Source organism: Mesocricetus auratus, unplaced genomic scaffold, assembly GCF_017639785.1.
Source record: "Mesocricetus auratus isolate SY011 unplaced genomic scaffold, BCM_Maur_2.0 Super-Scaffold_4256, whole genome shotgun sequence".
In the NCBI taxonomy this organism is placed as follows: Eukaryota; Metazoa; Chordata; class Mammalia; order Rodentia; family Cricetidae; genus Mesocricetus; species Mesocricetus auratus.
The window spans coordinates 97,207,704-97,226,454 of record NW_024429182.1 but is presented as its reverse complement, the minus strand read 5'-3'; the positions used below and the strand labels follow the sequence as shown (position 1 = coordinate 97,226,454).

The following is an 18,751-nucleotide window of genomic DNA, read 5'->3' as shown; positions in this document are numbered from 1 at the left end:
CCTCCGGTTCTGTGACAAAAAACATCAATGAACAAAAAAGGAAGGAAGGGAGGAAGTGATGTTTGAGCAGAGTCTTGAAGCTTAGTGTGATTTTTCTAAGTTGAAAAGGGAATATCAGGAAGGGGACATGAAGATTGGACTACAGTATTGATAGATGATTTGCCAGATTGTGATAGACACTGTAGGAGAGGTCACAGAATGAAGAGGGATACAATTGAAGGAGATAATGAACTCCATTTTAGAGGTGTAGATCCTAAAGAGCCAATTAGACACCATGGCATGGCATATTTGATAGTCAAATGTTTGCTCCTGCATGACAGTTTAGGACTGATAATCTTCCTTTGAGGGTCATTTGCTCATCAGTTGTCAGTTATAAGGATATGATCATATATATGATTAGATGTGAAGATGTTTGGAAACCTAAAGAACATGAACATTTGAAAAGTAGATGGTAAGGAATAGTAAATAGAATATTTCATTTTATAGTGTATATTTGTAAAAATCCTGTCTACTTGTTGTAATACATGTCTTTGAGAATAGGTACTGTCTTCTTTATATGTGTATGTACATGTGTAAACAAGTGCACATGCATGTCTATGCATGTCTTTGAGGAGACCAGAAATAGGTTTACGTGTCTTCTCAATTGCTCTCCACAGTAATTTTTCAGACAGAGCCTCTCATTGAACCTGGAACTCACTGATTTCAGCTAGGCTGCCTGGTCAGCAAACCCTAGGGATTCTCTTGTCTCTGCTTCCACAGGATTGGTATTTGAACTCAGGACCTCATATGTGTATGGCAAGCATTTAACCAACTATACCATCTCCTCAGCCCCAGATAATGTCTTCAAAATTTTTTTTTAATTATCTTATGTGTAGGTAAATGTGTGGGTGCACATGTGTATGGACACAGGCATGCCACACTGTGTATGTGGCGGTCAGAGTACAACTCAAAAGAGTCTGTTTACTACTTTCACTGTTTGGGTCCTGGGAATCAAATCTCAGACTTGACAGCGTGCACTTTTACCCATCAAACTATCTGGGTAGAAAGATGCCGTGTGCTGTCTTATTTTGTCACTAATACTACTCAAGGAATATGTGTAGATTAGCAAATGAAGCAGAAGTCAGAAACTTAAAACCATGTATTAGAAGATCCAGGTACAGTGCAACCTGTTTGAATAATGTTTACAGGAAAAGGAGAACTGAAAATGTTTTAAACATGGTCTTTCTTACTCTAAACAGGCACTTTCTTAACTTAAATCCTTTGGCCTTTGCTTTCTGAATCAAAACTAATAAAAATTTGGTTAATAAAAACAAACCCCATGAGATATAAATATGACAAGGTAGGAAATAACTAGAGTCAGGAATATCTTGTTTGTTTGTTTGTTTGTTTGTTTGTTTTAATGCTGTTGATTGTACCTAAGGCTTTGTACTGCTAGGCAAGTCTCCAGCCACAAACTTAAATCACCTGCAGGAGACCCTGTTTTTAAAACAACAGTGGAGAAGGGTTAGGGAGAGTACATGTTTGTCCCTGGATGTCTTCTGTCTTGTTAGAATTAAGAGTCTGCCTTTGCTTCTCTGCAGAGACTGACTGCTTTTTTTTCCAATCCCAAGTGGTCTGAGACTGTACTTAGTATTGAGGCATAGCTGCCAGCACATGTGTTGAATTCTCCCATGGCAATCACCATGACACTGCAGTCAAGACAAACTTTGCAGCTTCAGAAAACTGGTCTGGGGAATCTTGCTTATTCACTTAAGCATTTGGCTGTTGATTTTTTTCTGTGTAGTTATCTATGGTCTTAATATATTTTTAAAAGCCAATATATTTTTACTGCTAATGGTTATATTATGGTTCCTTTCACAAAATTAAAAGGTACTCATACTGAGTGGAACATGACTAAATAGAACAATCAGGCAGAGTCTAAGGGCCTTCTTAGTAACTTCAGAATACCTCTAGAAGTAAAGGGGAACACAGGGTGGCAAGCAAACATGAATAACTTATTGGGGACAAGGTATTCCAGAGCCTGTGGATTGCATTCTAATGATGTTTTGGCTTATTAAATACAGATACAGGCAAATAAGCATCATTCTTGGTTCTCAACCTTTCTTTCTTTTTAGTTTTTGGTTTTTTTTGGGGGGGGTGTTGTTTTGTTTTGTTTTTTTCAAGACAGGGCTTCTCTGTGTAATAGTCCTAGCTGTCCTGGAACTTGCTCTGTAGGCCAGGCTGGCCTCAAACTCACAAAGATCCACCTGCTTCTGCCTCCCAGAGTGCTGAGATTACAGAGGTGCGCCACCACCACCCATCATCGTTTTCTACTTTTAACTCAGTTTTAGAACAGTGTCTTGAAAAGATCATTTAAAATTAAGTAATTATACGATAATTTCACTACAAAGTCTACAGTCTTTTTAAATATGCTTTTCTACTTTTATTATAGGTCTAAACTTAGTCTTTTTCAATCAAGAATCAGTTTACAGAAAGCAAGTGTAAAGGTGAGTTTTTGAATAGTATATATCATAAGTGAAAAGCTTCTTAGCTTCTAAGGTAAACAATTGACTCTATCAAGGATGGAGGTGGGTTATTTCTACCTTGGAAAAGCATTTTAAGATCAATAACCCAAGCAGGAACTCTCTGTTCCAGTATTTGGAATTTTCCACATAGCTGCTGACCCTTGGACACAACTTGCTTTTCAAGACTATTTTAGGAATAGGTTTCTATCCTTACCTGCATAGATATCCTTATCTCTTAGTTCAGAGAGACCGTGCAGAGACTTTAGGAAGTTCTCAAATGTATTTCTCTCAGACAGAGACCCTTAGCAGGTCTCCTGGACCAAATGCAAGTAAGTTTTCATACAGACCTTCAAATTGTAGAATACCTGTAAGTATGCTGGTGAGTTGGCTTTCCTGTGAGGCTCTCAGGCAGAAGGCAGTTTTTCTGGCACATGGAGTCATTTTTGGACAGTAAGTTAACTCAGTATGTAAAGGCATCTTTAGCCAAGTTATGACCTGAGTTCAATTCCCAGATCCTACATAAGGGAAAATGAGAACTTACTTCTTGTGTATTATCTTCTAACAAACATGCATAGCATGTGCACACATACTTCCAACAAACATAAATGTTACAAAAAATTTAAGTAGTTCTTAAAAACTATTTTCTAACTCTACTAGATTTACCAGTGCTTTGGAAAGTAGTAGTGCATTTAATTTCAAACCCATTTATTTTCATACCTGGATAAAATGGGCAAAATAGTTTGAGTTTCTGTAGAAAGTTTCAGAAGTATGTTATATAATTAAGATACTTTAACTGTTACATAGTGTTTTCTATACATGAATATGTACCTATGAGCTTTCAACTGTATATTTGCCTGAACTAGACTAGCACAAAGTGACAATATCAGTTGACATCAACACAGACAAGGGAAATTTCATATATTCTTACCCTTAGTTAAAGAGCTATAGGTCTTCAGTGGCTACTAAGAGAGGGAGAATCCATTTTTTTCCAGGGACAAGCTTCCACATAAGTTGTCTGTTGCAAGGTGGTAAGCCCTGGACCCAGGTACTTACAAATAAAGCTAAATGTATTCATTTGGTTATATATACATGTGTGTTTGTATATTACACATATATACATGTATATATGCATACTTGTTTGTATGTAAATTCATATGATTAAAGAAGAGATCATGAATTTGGGAAGGGACACTGGAGGAGTTGGAGCTTGGGGAGGCACAAGAATCATAGATGCCATGCTCATATATGAAATTTTAAAAGAAGCAATTTGCAAAAATAATTTGAAAATATGCTTCCATATATACTTATGCTTTGTTTCTTAGTAATGATTAATACTTTTTATATACATAAGATTTTTTTCTCCTTGGTTCTTTATTCTTGGTGGGATATCCTTTATTAATTACCAGTACTAATTACTAGTACCCATCCCATTCTTCCTTGTCAGGGTATCATTTATGTAGTCCAGTTTAGCCTTCAAGTCAAGATCTTCCTGCTTCAGCCTCCCAAGAGCTGAGTTTACAAACATGTGCTACCATGCTCCTACAAGTAGTTTTCATACGAGTTTTGCATTAATTTTTTGTTTTCCTTTCCTGTGTTGTAGTTAAAAGCCCGGCGATCTGAGTGTAATTCCAAAGCTACCCACGCAAGGAATGATTATCTTCTTACACTAGCAGCAGCGAATGCACATCAGGACCGATACTATCAAACAGATTTAGTTAACATTATGAAGGTAATGCAGTTATATTTGTGATAATTTTGCTTCATTAAGAATAAAACCACATCATGAACTAGGTATTGAGCATTAGGGATTGAGTTATAGTATTATAGTTATTTTGTATTTTATTGGAATGTACTTGCTGTTGTTTGGTTGATTTAGTTGGTAACTTTGAACTGATTTTTAGTATAAGAAACTATTTAAGGCTGGCATTAAAGCTTAGCTATGACCTGGCATGTGTATGAGGGTCTGGGTTTGATTCATGATACCACAAGATGAAAAAAAGAAAATGTTTAAATCCAAATCACAGAAAAGTATTGTATTATTTTTAGCAACTATTGATGTACAAGATAGAAGATGGGTATATAAGATATGGGGCAATAACTCAGGTTGGGGAACTGCTTCTGAATTATTTCCTGACTGGTGTCAGTGGAACCAATAAAATAATTGAAGCTGTATAAAACCTCTAAGTAGCTTCTGAACCACCACAGATGTTTCATGATAGGTGCTTGGTTGGTTATATTCTTATTTTCTGAAAAATATTTTTATAAAAGTAAGTTTTATAAAGTATACTTTCATAAATAATTATTTCTTCAAAAGATATATTTTTATAGTCTATCTGTTAAGTAAACTGAATTTCTTTTTTTGTTTTTTGTTTGTTTGTTTGTTTTGGGTTTTTGAGACAGGGTTTCTCTGTATTGTTTTGGAGTTTTGAAGGCTGTGCTGGAACTCGCTCTGTAGACCAGGCTGGCCTTGAACTCACAGAGATCTGCCTGCCTCTGCCTCCTGAGTGCTGGGATTAAAGATGTGCCCCACCAGCGCTTGGCTCTTTCCCCCCCTCGCCCCCGTTTGGTTTGGCTTGGTTTTTTGACACAGGTCTTACTATATAGCCCTGGCTATCCTGGACTTACTCTGTAGGCCAGGCTGTCCTCAAACTCATAGATCTACCTGCCTCTGCCTCCCGAGTGCTGGGACTAAAGATATGTGTCACCATACTCAGCAAACAGAAATCTTTATTGTAGTTTTAACTATCAGCTATGCTTTCTATTTTTTTTAAAAAATTAGATTTAAAATTTTTTTAAATTTATCTTCAAGTTGTACATCAATATGTAATGGTTTTGAGATATGTATTGGGTAAACAAAAGAAAATATCTAGTAGTTATATGAAAATATATCTACTTTGAATATTACTGTGAAATGTAGCTATAATGGACTATAGTTGTGTCCCCAGAATCCATTTTGGTCATTCTCTAGCTGTACTACCTATATTTTTCTCTTTTGCTGTAAAGGAAAGGGAGTGGAAGAGGAGAAAAGCATTTTAGCCTACTACCCACTTTCAGTTGCGTATCATTTTCTTCTTTTCTTTCCTTAAGAACCCAAACGTTAAACCAGTTTTTTGTTTTGTTTTGTTTTGTTTTTTGAGACAGTGTGTTTCTACGTAGTTTTGGAGCCTATCCTAGAACTCTCCTTGTAGACCAGGCTTGCCTTGAACTCACAGAGATCACATTAAACTGCTTTTCTTTTGTCTTTTCAACATACCCTTTTCATATATATGATTTATTTGTTTGTTTGTTTGTTTGTAGACAGGGTTTCTCTGTGTAGCCCGGGCCATCCTAGAACTTGATCTGTAGACTAGGCTGGCCATGAAATCAGAGATCTTCCTGCCTATGCCTTCTGAGTACTGGGATTAAAGGCATGCACCATCACACTTGCCTCAGATGTATGATTATTATGACTGTGCAGCAAACACTGCTGAGTTGAATTGTTTGCTAAGGGATCAACAGCTAGGAGTGGGGCTGTAGCTGGCATGGGTGTTCTTTTCCTTCTAGTTCTGGTGAAGAGATCAACTCTGTCCAGAAACTACAAGTTTTTTCTTTGAATGTAGAGGCAGGACATTTTCTGAGATCTCCAGGAAAAAACAAATGTTGCAGGAAATCACTAGACTATATACCATACTCCAATTTTTTTCTTTCTTGTTTATTGCTCAAAATCCCCCTTTCATCCCAACTGTCCTGTTACAACTGCTGGTGTTCATAATGCAAGTTATAATAATGAAATCAGAGAGTTAGAAAAGAACTCTGTTTACATCCCCTCTCAAATATTAGAGCCAGACCTTCAGTTGTTTTAGATCCAACTAAGTGTTACATATGCTACAAAGTTATAAAGACCAACAGCAAGCTCCAATTCTAACATGGTTTCTCTAGAGAGTACTATTTGCAATTTCAAACAATGTATTTGATGAACGTAAGTGTAGGTTGTAATTGAAAGTCATAATTCCATATATCCTATATGTATCCACTGTTAAATCAGACATGATAAATACAAATTGAATATCCTTTATTTGAAATGCATGGGCTCAGAAGTGCTTCAGAATTTGGAGTATCTTGGATTTCATCTGTTTGAATCAGGGATGCTATGCTCAGCCTGAATCTGTGTATACTTTTAAAATTGACATTATATTACCTTAAGCAGCAGCAAAAATAAAATCCCAGGGTAAGTGTTTAGCACAATGGTGCCCTGTGAACATGTGCTCAGCCTGCACAAGACCCTGGATTCAGTCCTTAGCAATGATTTAAAAGGAAGATAAATAGTAATTGTCTTAGTTAGGGTTTTCATTGCTATGAAGAGACACCATGACCATGCAGCTCCTATAAAGGAAAACATTTAATTGAGGTGGCAGCCTACTGTTTCAGAGATTCAGCCCTTTATCATTATGACAGGGAGCATGGTGATGTGCAGGAAGACATGTTGCTGGAGAAGAAGCTACTACATGTTGATATGCAGGCCATAGGAAGTAGATTGTCTCACTGGGAGTAGCTTGAGCATAGGAGACCTCAAAGCCCACCCTGTTCAGTGACACATTTCCTCCAACAAGGCCACACTTACTCCAACAAAGCTACATCTCCTAATAGTACTACTCCCTTTGGGGGCCATTTTCTTTCAAACCACCAGAGAAATCATACCTTACATATTAAAAATTGAAACTACATCAAACATCAAAAAAACAAGATCTTTTTTTTTTGAGATTGCATTTGGTTTATTTAATCAAGAAAGTGACTGATGATCTGGAGTTTTATATTAGGTTCCAAAAGTTCTAGAACACTAAAGAGAAAGATGGCTTTGTGGGGGTGGGGTGGTTAAGTTTGATATTACTTCTTTTGTGTTGTTTTTGATAGGGTCTGGGTGGCTTTGAAAACATAGAGTTCCATCTGTCCCTGACACCCAAATGCTGGGACTGGAGCTGAAAAAACAAGATCTGAATAAACCAGGAAAAGTACATTATTGGGGGGGGGGTGTAGTGGCGTCTTGCCTGTGAACCTTTGAGTGTGACTTCAGGTGGACAGAAGCAGAAAGAGGGAAGCATGAGGCATGGTGTCATTGGTGCAGTCTCTTTCTCTTGGGTCAGCGGATCCCATAGGAAGGGCAGAGAATTGCTCCCATGGTTCTTTATTATTATCTGTGTAAGTGTTCCCCAATAAACACCCATTTATCATTTATCTTGGGTCTAGTGACATCATTACACTCCCACCTTCAGGGGGACTTTGTTCTCTCACTGTCAAAGGGGGAATTAATGGGCTTGGTTAGCTGTCCAGAGACTTTTACCCTTAAGCTTAACTTTGAAGTCGTCATGTATGTGTTTTATCAACATTAAGTAGATTGTTCACTATGACATCAAATTGCTTTAAATGAAGATGGGATTCTTTTTTTTTTTCTTTTTAAGTGTTGTGTATAAATTCATTTTACTAGGCATGGTGGTGCATGCCTTTAATCCCAGTACTTGGGGGACATAGCAAATTCCAGAATAGCTAGGCCTATGTAGAAAAACCCTATCTCAGTGAAAAAGGAAAAAAAATCCTCATTTTTTTCCTCATGTTAATTCTGTGACCTGCAAGATTGGAAAACTTTAACTAATCATGCTTTTAGCTACCTAGTAAATTTTTATCACTGAATTCACAGTAGTACTTATATACTTTTTGGGTGGAATATCTCGTTTTATAAATAGATGTAATAGTGATATGGCCCCAGTTAGAATCTTTGGGGTGTGTGTGTGTGTGTGTGTGTGTGTGTGTGTGTGTGTGTGTGTGTGTGTGTCAGAGGTGTGGAGAGTAAGATGGATGGTGTTGTATAACTGTAATCCTAGTACTTGAGAGGCTGAATCAGGAGGACCCTAAGTTTGAAACCATCCATGTATATGTATGTATATATATATATATGTGTGTGTGTATATATATATAGTAAGTTCTAGGGCAGTCTGAGCTATATAATGAATCTCAAAAAATCATAACCAACCAAACTCACATATATATGTAGGTGCCTTAGAAGCAGAGGATTTATTTATTTACTTAATCATATTCAATTAATAGTCACAGTGTGATAGCTCCTGAGCTAAGTTGAGGAAGAGGCAAAGACAAATGGAACATTTTTCAGTCTTGAAGATCTTGATTTGGGGCTAGAAAAGGGCACAACAGTTAAGGGCACTTGCTTGTCTTCCAAAGGATCTGGATTAAGTTACTGCAACCATATTGGTGGCTCACAACTGCCTATAACTCCAATTCCAGAGGATACATCGTGCTCTTCTAGTACTTGCAAGCCCATACATGCACTTTGTACATGAACAAACAGGAGCATACGTACACATAAATGAAATAATTTTTTTAAAAAGTCTCAATCCTACTGGTGTGGTGGCACATGCCTATGATCCCAGCATTCTGGAGCCAGAGGGAGGTGGATCTCTGTGAGTTCAAGGCCAGCCTGGTCTACACAATAAGTTCTAGGACAGTCAGGGTTACACAGAGAAGCCCTATCTCAAAAAACCAAAAAAAAAAGAAAACTCTATAAAAGGTATGTGTATATATAAGTGATTTCTGAGGTGTGTGTTCATTTGCATGTGTGCACATATGCCTGTAGGTGCTCATGCCTGTATGTGCATGAATATGGAGACAAGAGGTCAACATTGGGTGCCTTCTCAGCTCCTCTGGACCTTTTTTTTTTTTTTTTTTTTGAGATGTGGTCTTTCACGGAACCTGGAGTTCACCAATTTCAGTAGACTGCCTGGCAGTGAGCTCCAGGATCCACCTTTCACTCTGGCTTCCCAGCACTGGATTACAGAGGTACACTGTTACATCTGGGTTTTCACATGGATATAGGGAATACAAACTCAGGTCCTCATGGTTATATTGCAAACACTTTACCTACTGAACCATCTCTGCAGCCCTTCTAAGTGGTTTTGTTAGAATAATAAGGTCACTTACTGCTAGAGGATCTTGGTTAGTAATGTTTGTTATCTGTTATTGCCTATTATTGCTCTGAGATTTTCTTGGTCACTTTATAATCATCCTCATTAACATTATTGTGAATAGAGTTCATAGTTCTCTTAACCATCATTGACCTACAAATAAAGGGAAATTTCAACTTAGTGAATTGTAGTCATTTCTTTTTATCTATAGCTAAGGAGTAAACAGTGCTAAGGAAATTTTTCAGTAGCACATTCTCTATCATCAATAGGCCATAGAGGCTGGGCAATGATGGCATACACCATTAATCCTAGCACTATTTTCAGTTAATATTAAAGCCAATACTCCACTGTTTTTTGCCTGGAGCCATCCTGGTACTTATTTCATTTCATTTCAAAATTTTTTGTTTTATTTACTGTTGTATGTGTGGAGGGGAAGAGAGAGAGAAATGTCTGTGTGTATGCATGCAGGGGCATGTCATAGCATGCATGTAAAACTTGTAGAGGACAGGATAACTTAGAAGGTAGCCCACAGCTTTCAGGTGATTAACCTGTCTCTTCCTTGTATAGAGGAAGATTACAGATGTGCACCACCACATCCAATTTTTAAAGTGTGGATCTCTAGAATCAAACTCAGGTTATCAGGTTTGTGCCAGATTTACACAGTGAGCACTTTTACCTGCTGAACCTTCTCCATGTCCCCTGTTTTCCTGGTGCTGCAGCTCAGCTCTGCCTTTCTTCTATCAAGGAGCCAGCTCTTCATTATTTCTGCTGTTCATTGTACTGGCTACACCGTCACTGCTATTCTGCCACTTCTTCATGTTCCCAGCTAACTAACGTTGCTGAAATGGTCAAGAAAAGATCACTTAAGAGAAACCTTTTATTGGGCCTGATCAGGGAAGACAGCATAGGAAGATGTATCCCAGCTGAGCCAAAGAAAGGTTGCTTGTACATCCAGAAGAGAGTTGTTTGCACCGATCATAGCACACCTCTCAGACAGACGAAGGTTTTTGTCTATATCAATCATAACATTGTCTTTTCTGCATTAGTCACTAGTATTGGTGCCTCTGTTAGTCAGTCAAGGTGAGATCTCTACCTGTGATCTAGTTAGAAACAGTCATGAGATCACCTAGAGTTCACTGAAACTCGATAGAAGAGTGTTCAGTGCTAGCTGTCTAAAATAGTCTTGGCTGGGGCTGTGCCTTCAGGAGTTAGAGTAAGCACGTGCTGTTGTCATATAGTTTCAGGGCCACCGTGGGAGTTATGAGTACCTGCTGCTGGCTTAAAGGTAATTTACAGGTGTAAGTGACAGGATTTGGGGGATGTGGAATTTTGTTTGTTTGTTTAGCTCAAGGCAGCCATGGTAACAGTGAGCTTTGAGCTTTACTGTAGGATGATGGATCATTTATAAGACCCACTATCATTTGTTATTCTTAGCTTGCTTCTTTTGAGAGTGATAAAAATTCATCCCGTACTCCTTTGTGTCTTGTTTTCAGACCTCTTCCCTTGGGTTCCTCTCTGAGAAAGGCTTCCCTCACCTCTCTAACTTGTTGATACGTACTACCTCCCACGAAATGGCTTAACTCATCTTGCTTGCATTGAGAGCCTTGGTCTCCGCATGCGCTTACATGATATGCACCTTTTCTCTCTTATCTACATAGTCTCATCTATATATTCCCCAAGGATAGTGGTTATGTCTGCTTTGCTTTAGACTTTACCTAGAACAGTATATATGTCCTACTCCATGTTAAATAATTGTAAATTAACACACTATACAAAGAATGAGCAACCAATCTTATTTTAATCCTTGAAAGATAAATCACTCCTATTTTACAAATGAGGATATTACAACCAAGGCTTGGATTCAGTGCTGTGATGTTTTTCTGATAAAAGGAGTGGAGCCTTTAACTCAGCATGCACAGAGTTCTGGTTTTGGTCTCTAGCATGTGAGAAAAATTAAAAGTTTTAAACATAAAACTTGCTGTTTGGACTTTATTTATTAAATAGGAGGTAATTTTGAATTATCTCTCTCTGTTGGCTCCTGTGAAGAGCAAATAAGTGGGGTTCATCTATTTTTGTTGTTGTTACTGAAATTCTAATACATTTTAATAAGTCTTTCATTTTTTGAGGGTGTGTGTTGTGTATGTAGGAAGGTGAGTAAGGAGTCTCACACCTGGGAGTGAGACTGGAGCAACTGTCTGCTACTCTAGAATTAGCCCCTTACTCTGGTATAGTAAGCCTCACTGTGGTAGGTATACTAGGTACTTTAAAAAGGTTTTAATTTCTTCATCAATATTTTTTCCAAATAGTTTAGTTTACCAGCTATAATAGGTTCAGTGAGGTCTTATTAGTGTAACAGCAAGGAGGTAAATCAAATTCTCTGATGTCATAGTGTTGTCTAGTAACCTTCTGTGTTTTCCCCATACTTTAGAACCTCCCTGTTAGCAAAAATTATTATAATAAATAGTATTAATATAATAAACAGCAGGATACTGCAAATGTCTTCTTTTCTGAGCAAATTGTAAACTAAAATTTTCAAATACTGCCAATTTTTCCATCTTAATTACTCTGTAGAATAAGATCACATTGATATATAAATATTTAGATGTGTTCCCCAAGGAATACTTTTTATCCGATATACTAGCCAATATTAGAACAGCCGCTAAATATCTTGCTCTGGGTCTGTATAACATCAGGCGGGATTTTTTGTTTGTTTTTAACTTCAACTAAAGTAAACAAAAACTATTGACAGACTCTGGAAATTAGATCACTGATCTCGTCTATAGAAAGTAGCTCAGGGGGTTAGAAAGATGGCTTAGTGGTTAAGAGCACTGGCTGCTCTTCCAGAGGACCCGGGTTCAATTCTTAGCACCTACATGGCAGCTTACAACTGTCTGTAACTCCAGTTCCAGTGGATCTGAACTTCCACTTCACACCAATGCACATAAAGTTAAATAAATTTTTAAAAAGTAAAATAAAAATAGAAAGCAGCTCAGCTGGCTGAGAAGTGGGCACCTTGCCCCCTTTCATGTTATTTTTTATAACATATCTTTATGCAGTATACAAGCTCTTTTTTTTTCAGAAGCTTGTGTGATATCTTCTTAGTGGTTTGCGTGAAGAAGGAAATGGATCAGAGTAGAAAATATATCAAATATTGATATAATGAAAGACTTTAGAAGCTTACTAATCTTTGGGTTTTATTTTTAAACCAAATTTGTCTTCAGTGAAAATTAAATAGATGTGCCCTGGTTGGTAATTGGGTAAAAGAATAAAAGATAAGTAAATTTTTTTTTTGGCAGGGTCTTACATAGTACAGCCTGGCCTCAGATTCATTCTGTAGCTAAGTCTGGTGTTGAGTTCCTGACCCACCTGCTTCCATTTCCCAAGCACTGGGATTATAGGTCTGCACCACCACATCCTGCTACAGACTTTGTTCTTGTTTGTCAAATAAAGAGGAAAAGCATTGCTGTACACTCCCTTTTGTTGCTCACCTTCAACTCAAAAGTCTTTCTCAGTCATACTTGGATTGTATAGCCGATCTACTTTATTTTAGTTACAGCTCTTCTGATGTCTGTGCTTTACCTAGCTATTATACTTCTTTTTGGGGCGGGGGGTGAGACAGGGTTTTTCTGTATTGCTTTGGAGGCTGTCCTGGAACTCTCTCTGAAGACCAGGCTGGCCTTGAACTCACAGAGATCCACCTGCCTCTGCCTCCTGAGCTGGGATTAAAGGTGTGCCACTGATGCCCCGGCTCTGTTATACTTCTTATTTACCTACTAATGTTAGTTTGTTTCATGAATTACAATGAAAATCATGTTTGTTCACTGATGACTCAGCATGAAACCTTCCAGATCTCAAGCCTGTCTCTCTGCCTCTCTTCCTTTACATTTTATTTCTTGGAAACATGAATCATTTGGCCCAATTTCTATTCTTTAGGATTCTCAAGTCTGCAGCCTTCCCTTGTCCTTATTCACATGTCTTTCCTTTTGGTGGCCAAAGCTTTCCAAAGTAGAGGCAAGTCCCCAACCTCGTATTTCCCTTTAATATTCACTTCCATTTAAAGTTTTTGGGTGACAGGAGTTGTTGATTTGGCTTATAAGACCCTAAAACTGCATCCTCAATATGATAGTGCATAGGCATATGACTATTATTAGAAATAAATGTGAATGTTCTTATCAGTCACTATAGCCACATTTCAGGCACTCAGAAGCCATATGTGGCTTCTGTGTTGGATAGTATAGCTATAGTGTTTGCCTATCATCTTAATGTTCTTTCTGTCAGTCAACAGTGCTCCAAAGCTTTGATTTTCTTCCCATTTGCCACTCCATCTGTCTTCCTTGTTCTAGTTCCATTTTGTTGCTGTGTTAAAACATTGTAACCAAAAGCAACTTGGAGAGAAAGGGGTTTATTTGACTTATACTTCCAGAATATCATTGCGGGAAATCGGGGCAGAAACTCAAATTGAGGCTCCCTCAGATGACTCTAGGCTTTGTCAAGTTGGCAGCTGAAGCTAACTAGGACAATCATCAACCTTACTATTTCTCTACAGCTACAATCATGATTATATTCAGTTACTTACGAGTTAGTTATACCTTAATTTGTATTCTAGGTTTTTTAAGACCCTATAATAAAATAGCTTCTTTGTTATGGTACCACCATTGACAAATCACTTTAATAGTGGTACAGATGACTGTAATAGTGGTACAGAAAAAAATTATTGCCAGAAATAAATGTCAGATTGGATTTGGCCCACAGGCCTTAGTTTGCTAGCTTTGGTATAGAAGTTTAAAAACTATGTGATGTAGTATTCTGACTGTAGAAACAATCTCAAAGAATAATAAATACTCATTTTAATGGCTTCAAAAATGAAGTACTACTAGTACAATGGAAGCTTCCTATGTGATTCCTTCCAGAACATCTCCTTATCTATTTTAGTAACTACTATCCTGACAGCAGAATATGGTCTTTGATGGTATTATACTGTTATATTCACAAGTTGTTTTTTACCCTTTATTTATTCATTCATTCATTTACCTTTGTTTGCATTTATTTTATGCTGAATTTATTCCTGTACCATAAATTTTTGTTTCTTCAGTTCTTTCTGGGATATCTTTTTCTTCTGTGAAACCTCCTCTTGTGGTTTTGGAACAATTTGTTCCTTTTCAGTGAGGATCATCTCCATTTGGCCAGGGAGCTCATGTATGGGTTAATCTGGCCAAAAGCTCTGTAAGTTCATTGACATCTTAGGTGCTTTGTTCACTGGATGTGTTCACTGACCAGAGGATCTGCATCTAAACCTATGTTCAGCATGACTCTCTGCATTCTTAAGCATGTACAGCAAACACTCGGCACTCTATTTGGGCCACTGACCGTGTCCAGCCCCACCATCTGGCCTGGGTGCCCCTACCAACTCTACCTTTATACTGCCGGAACAGCACACACTGCTTCTTTAAAGTGACATCTTCCAGTTACTCGGTGGCTCTTTGGGCAATGCATATCCTTGATGGCCTGAGAAATTTCACAGGTGTTCTTAAAATGAACCTGAAGATTTGATCCAACTCTTGATTTACATGATTTTGTAGGGTTTTCTGGGTCAAGACAGTATTGAACCACGCTTACCCTTTTTCCATTTTGTATTGAGACTCATACATATGGATTTAAAATTTTTGTTTTACTATATAATATTTCATTGTGTTTATATCATAAGTATACTGCTACACCTATGTCCAATGTGTGCCATGATAAAGGAGAGAGACAACGCTTACATTTCCAAAGTATTTAGTAAATCACCACATAAGCAGGGTTGCTGATCAGTCAGGGCTACAGGATAAGGATTCAGGAACCTTGCTTTTTCTGAAAGCTCCAAGCAGGGGCAGGAGCAGGGGTTTATAAGCACAAAACCCACAAACAATTGTTGCCAGGGTACAATTACATTTTTCATCAATCAGGATTCAGTGACTAGGGGCTTCTACTATGTGTTTCACCATTGCCAACCAACACAGAATGTAAGCTTTTTTAGTCCAACCATTTGTTCTTTCTATTGTTAGGAACAGCCATAATGTTTTAGACAACTGAGGTTGGTTAGCTGTTGGAAGGTTTTCAGCTCCCCTAAGGCTTGGCAACCTGAACCTTGTTTCAGCCTACAGTAAAACGGAGTCTGAGGTCAAAATGGCAGTACTTAGGACAAGGTACTTTTGCCTTTTCCCTTCATAACCCACTCATTTTCCTAATGGAAATTTTAGTTTATTGTTTTGCTTTTATAAACAATGCTGTCATCTTTGATCCTGATCATACCTCATGGTACACCTGTGTAAGAGATTCTTGACATTATACCTAGAATTGGTGTGTATTAGGAGTTTTATTCAAGAGTGCTAGATTCAGGCTGGTTAAGAGCACCGCCTGCTCTGCCAAAGAACCTGGGTTCAATTCCCAGCAACTACATAGTGGCTCATGACCATCCATACTGTCATCTGGTGCCCTCTTCTGGCCTGTGAGTAAAACACTGTGTATATAATAATTAAATAAATCCTTTTAAAAATGTGCTAGGTTCTGTTATTGAGATATAGTACTTTATTCTTTATTTAGCATTCTTTGTGTATTACTTTCAGTATAGCAAGTGTTTGGGTCTGTGCTAAGTGATAGACACTAGGTAATATGGAGATGAATTGTACATGATCCATATCACATGTTTCTGAAGCATCCCTTATGGGATTTATAGAATATAAACAGATCTCTTTTTGCTGTAGTGGTTATAGCTCCTGTAACATAAAAAGAAAAAAATGAGGGTACCTCTTGACATTTTTTTTAGCCAAACATCCAAAGCAATTGTCTTAAATATTCTTGGAGCAAAACAGCTTTTTAAACTATCTTACAGAGAATTTTTATATTTAAAGCAGATAAAAGGGAGATTATTTGGTTAAACACTGTGATCCTCTTTCCTCTTGTGTTTATCTGTTTTCCACAAACCCCAGTGTAGCCTTTCATTTCTTTTCCTGGGTTTCTGAAGCACTTTGCTTAATTCCAAGGATACTTGAAATATAGTTTGAAAACAATGTAGTTTGAGTTTTTAAATAATCTTTCTGTCTGTGTGTCTGTAGGTCGTCCGGTCAGTTGGTAGGTCGGTCGGTCTGTCTGAGGCAGGGTCTCTCTGTATAGTCCTGGCTGACCTGGAACTTGTTATACAGACCAAGCTGGTCTGGAAGTCACAGAGATTTGCCTGCCTTTGTTTCTCAAGTGCTGGGATGAAAGCCATGTACCATCATACCCATCTTATTTTTAATTATGTATGTGTATGTATGTCTATGTGTGGGTTTGTACACATGAGTGCAGATGACCATGGGAAAAAGAACAGGGTTTTGGATCTCTTGGAGATGGAATTTTACATGAGATTGTCAACAGTATGACATGGGTTCTAGGAATCAAATGTGACTCCTCTGCAAGAGCAGTACATGCTCTTAACCAATGAGACATCTCTCTAGTTCCATTGGTCTGTTTGTTTATTTGGTTGGTTGGTTAGTTGGTTCTTTTTTGAGACAGGATTTCTCTGTGTAACAGCTTGACTGTCCTGGAAGATGCTTTGTAGACCATTGGTTTCATTTTAATGCGCGATCTAATGTAGCCCAGACTGGACCCAAACTCACTATGTAGCCAGTTTGCCTTTGAACTCCTGATCTTTATGCTTCTACCTTCCAAGTGCTGAGGTTATTAGTGTGTGTTACCACACCTTGCTGGAAACAAATGTTTTAAGATGGGCTTTCCAACTTGTAAGTTTCTTGTAGATTCAAGTTAACTAGACAATTTCTTCCATGTTTGTTTGTTTGTTTGAAACAGATCTTACTATATAACTTTGACTGTCATGGGACTTGCTATGTAGGCTGTTGGCCTGTAACTCACAAAAGACTTGCCTATCCTTGCCTTCTGGATGCTGGGACTAAAGGGATGTCTTATTACCCCTCAGATTTTTTTTAAGTAGTATCTTAAAATGCAAATCAGAACATGTAATCTGTTCATACCCACTAGGTGTCTGAGAGGGGACAGAGCGGAGAATGTATAAAACTATGAGAGCAGTATGTAGAGTGGCAGGGGCATAGGGACAGTACTTGCATAGAGGGTATCAAGCCCTGAATCCCATCCCCATCTCCCCAAGACCAAACTGGAAAGGAAGGGCATTAGGAATGAATTTTAAATTAGCTCTTTTTAAGATCAATTTTTGTTGTTGTTTTTTGGTTTTTCGAGACAGGGTTTCTCTGTGGCTTGGGAGGCTGTTCTGGAACTAGCTTTTGTAGACCAGGCTGGTCTTGAACTTTCAGAGACCCGCCTGCCTCTGCCTCCCTAGTGCTGGGATTAAAGGCATACGCCACCAACACCTGGCAAGATCAGTTTTTTAATGTGTAGGTAACATATAAAAAATGAATCTATTTTAAGTATACAGTGGGCCTTGTTTTAGCAGGTGTGTATCACATAATCACTGTCATAGTCACAACTAATATTTTGAATATTTCTGTCTCCCTTTGTTATATTTGATTTCTAACATAATGTAGTACATTTTCACACTCCAACATTTATTATCTCATAATTCCGTAGGTCAGAAGTCCAAGTGGCCTTACCTGGATTTTGTGCCTAGGGCCTCACAAAAATTAAGTTGTTGCCTGTACTGTGTTATCTGGATATTCTAAGAAACAATCTACTTCTAAGGTTCTTCACAATGGCACAGTCTGCTTTCCCATGATTTCTTATTTTCTTGCTGACTATAGGGTGAGATCATTCTCAACTGCTAGAGTTTGTTACTATACCCTTTATATAGACTCCCTCCATTAATAAACCAGCAGTAGCCTGATAGATCTCATTTATGAATTCCTATTATGTATCTCTGATTTCCTTTTTGCTGCTGCTGAAGAAAACTCTTTGGCCTCTCTACTATAACATCATATTTATCAGCTTCGTCTATGCTCACAGGGGAGCTGACAGTGCAGTCACTGCTTGAGTCTGCCTACATTGGCAATCTTGCACATATTTTTTGTTAAATTTATTCCTAAGTAATATCATTCACTGTTACAACAGCTGTTATGTTTTAATCTTTTCTTTCAATATTTTTTGCTAATGTCTGGAAATAAAATTGTTGTTTAATTTTGTCTAATTTTGTCTAACTTTCCACTTTATACAAGCCACAGAGGAAGAAGTAAAGAAATACAATGTTCTTTGAACTCAAAAATTAAGGCAAACTATTCTTTCTTTCTAAGTTTCCTGCTCTCTTTCAAACATACACCATGGAAAGACAACTGGCAGCAGGTGGTGAATTAC

The 18,751-nt window shown here is 37.8% G+C and overlaps 1 protein-coding gene across 2 annotated transcripts in view; it reads left to right on the top strand.

Moving 5' to 3' along the window:
• Fchsd2 (FCH and double SH3 domains 2) overlaps positions 1–18,751 on the top strand; it is a 208,542-nt gene that overhangs the window by 106,772 nt on the left and 83,019 nt on the right. For both annotated transcript variants that reach the window (XM_005074012.4, XM_005074013.4), the window contains exons 7-8: positions 2,432–2,486; positions 4,105–4,233. In XM_005074012.4, the coding sequence (XP_005074069.1) occupies positions 2,432–2,486; positions 4,105–4,233 (184 nt within the window). The remainder of the gene's footprint in view (positions 1–2,431; positions 2,487–4,104; positions 4,234–18,751) is intronic.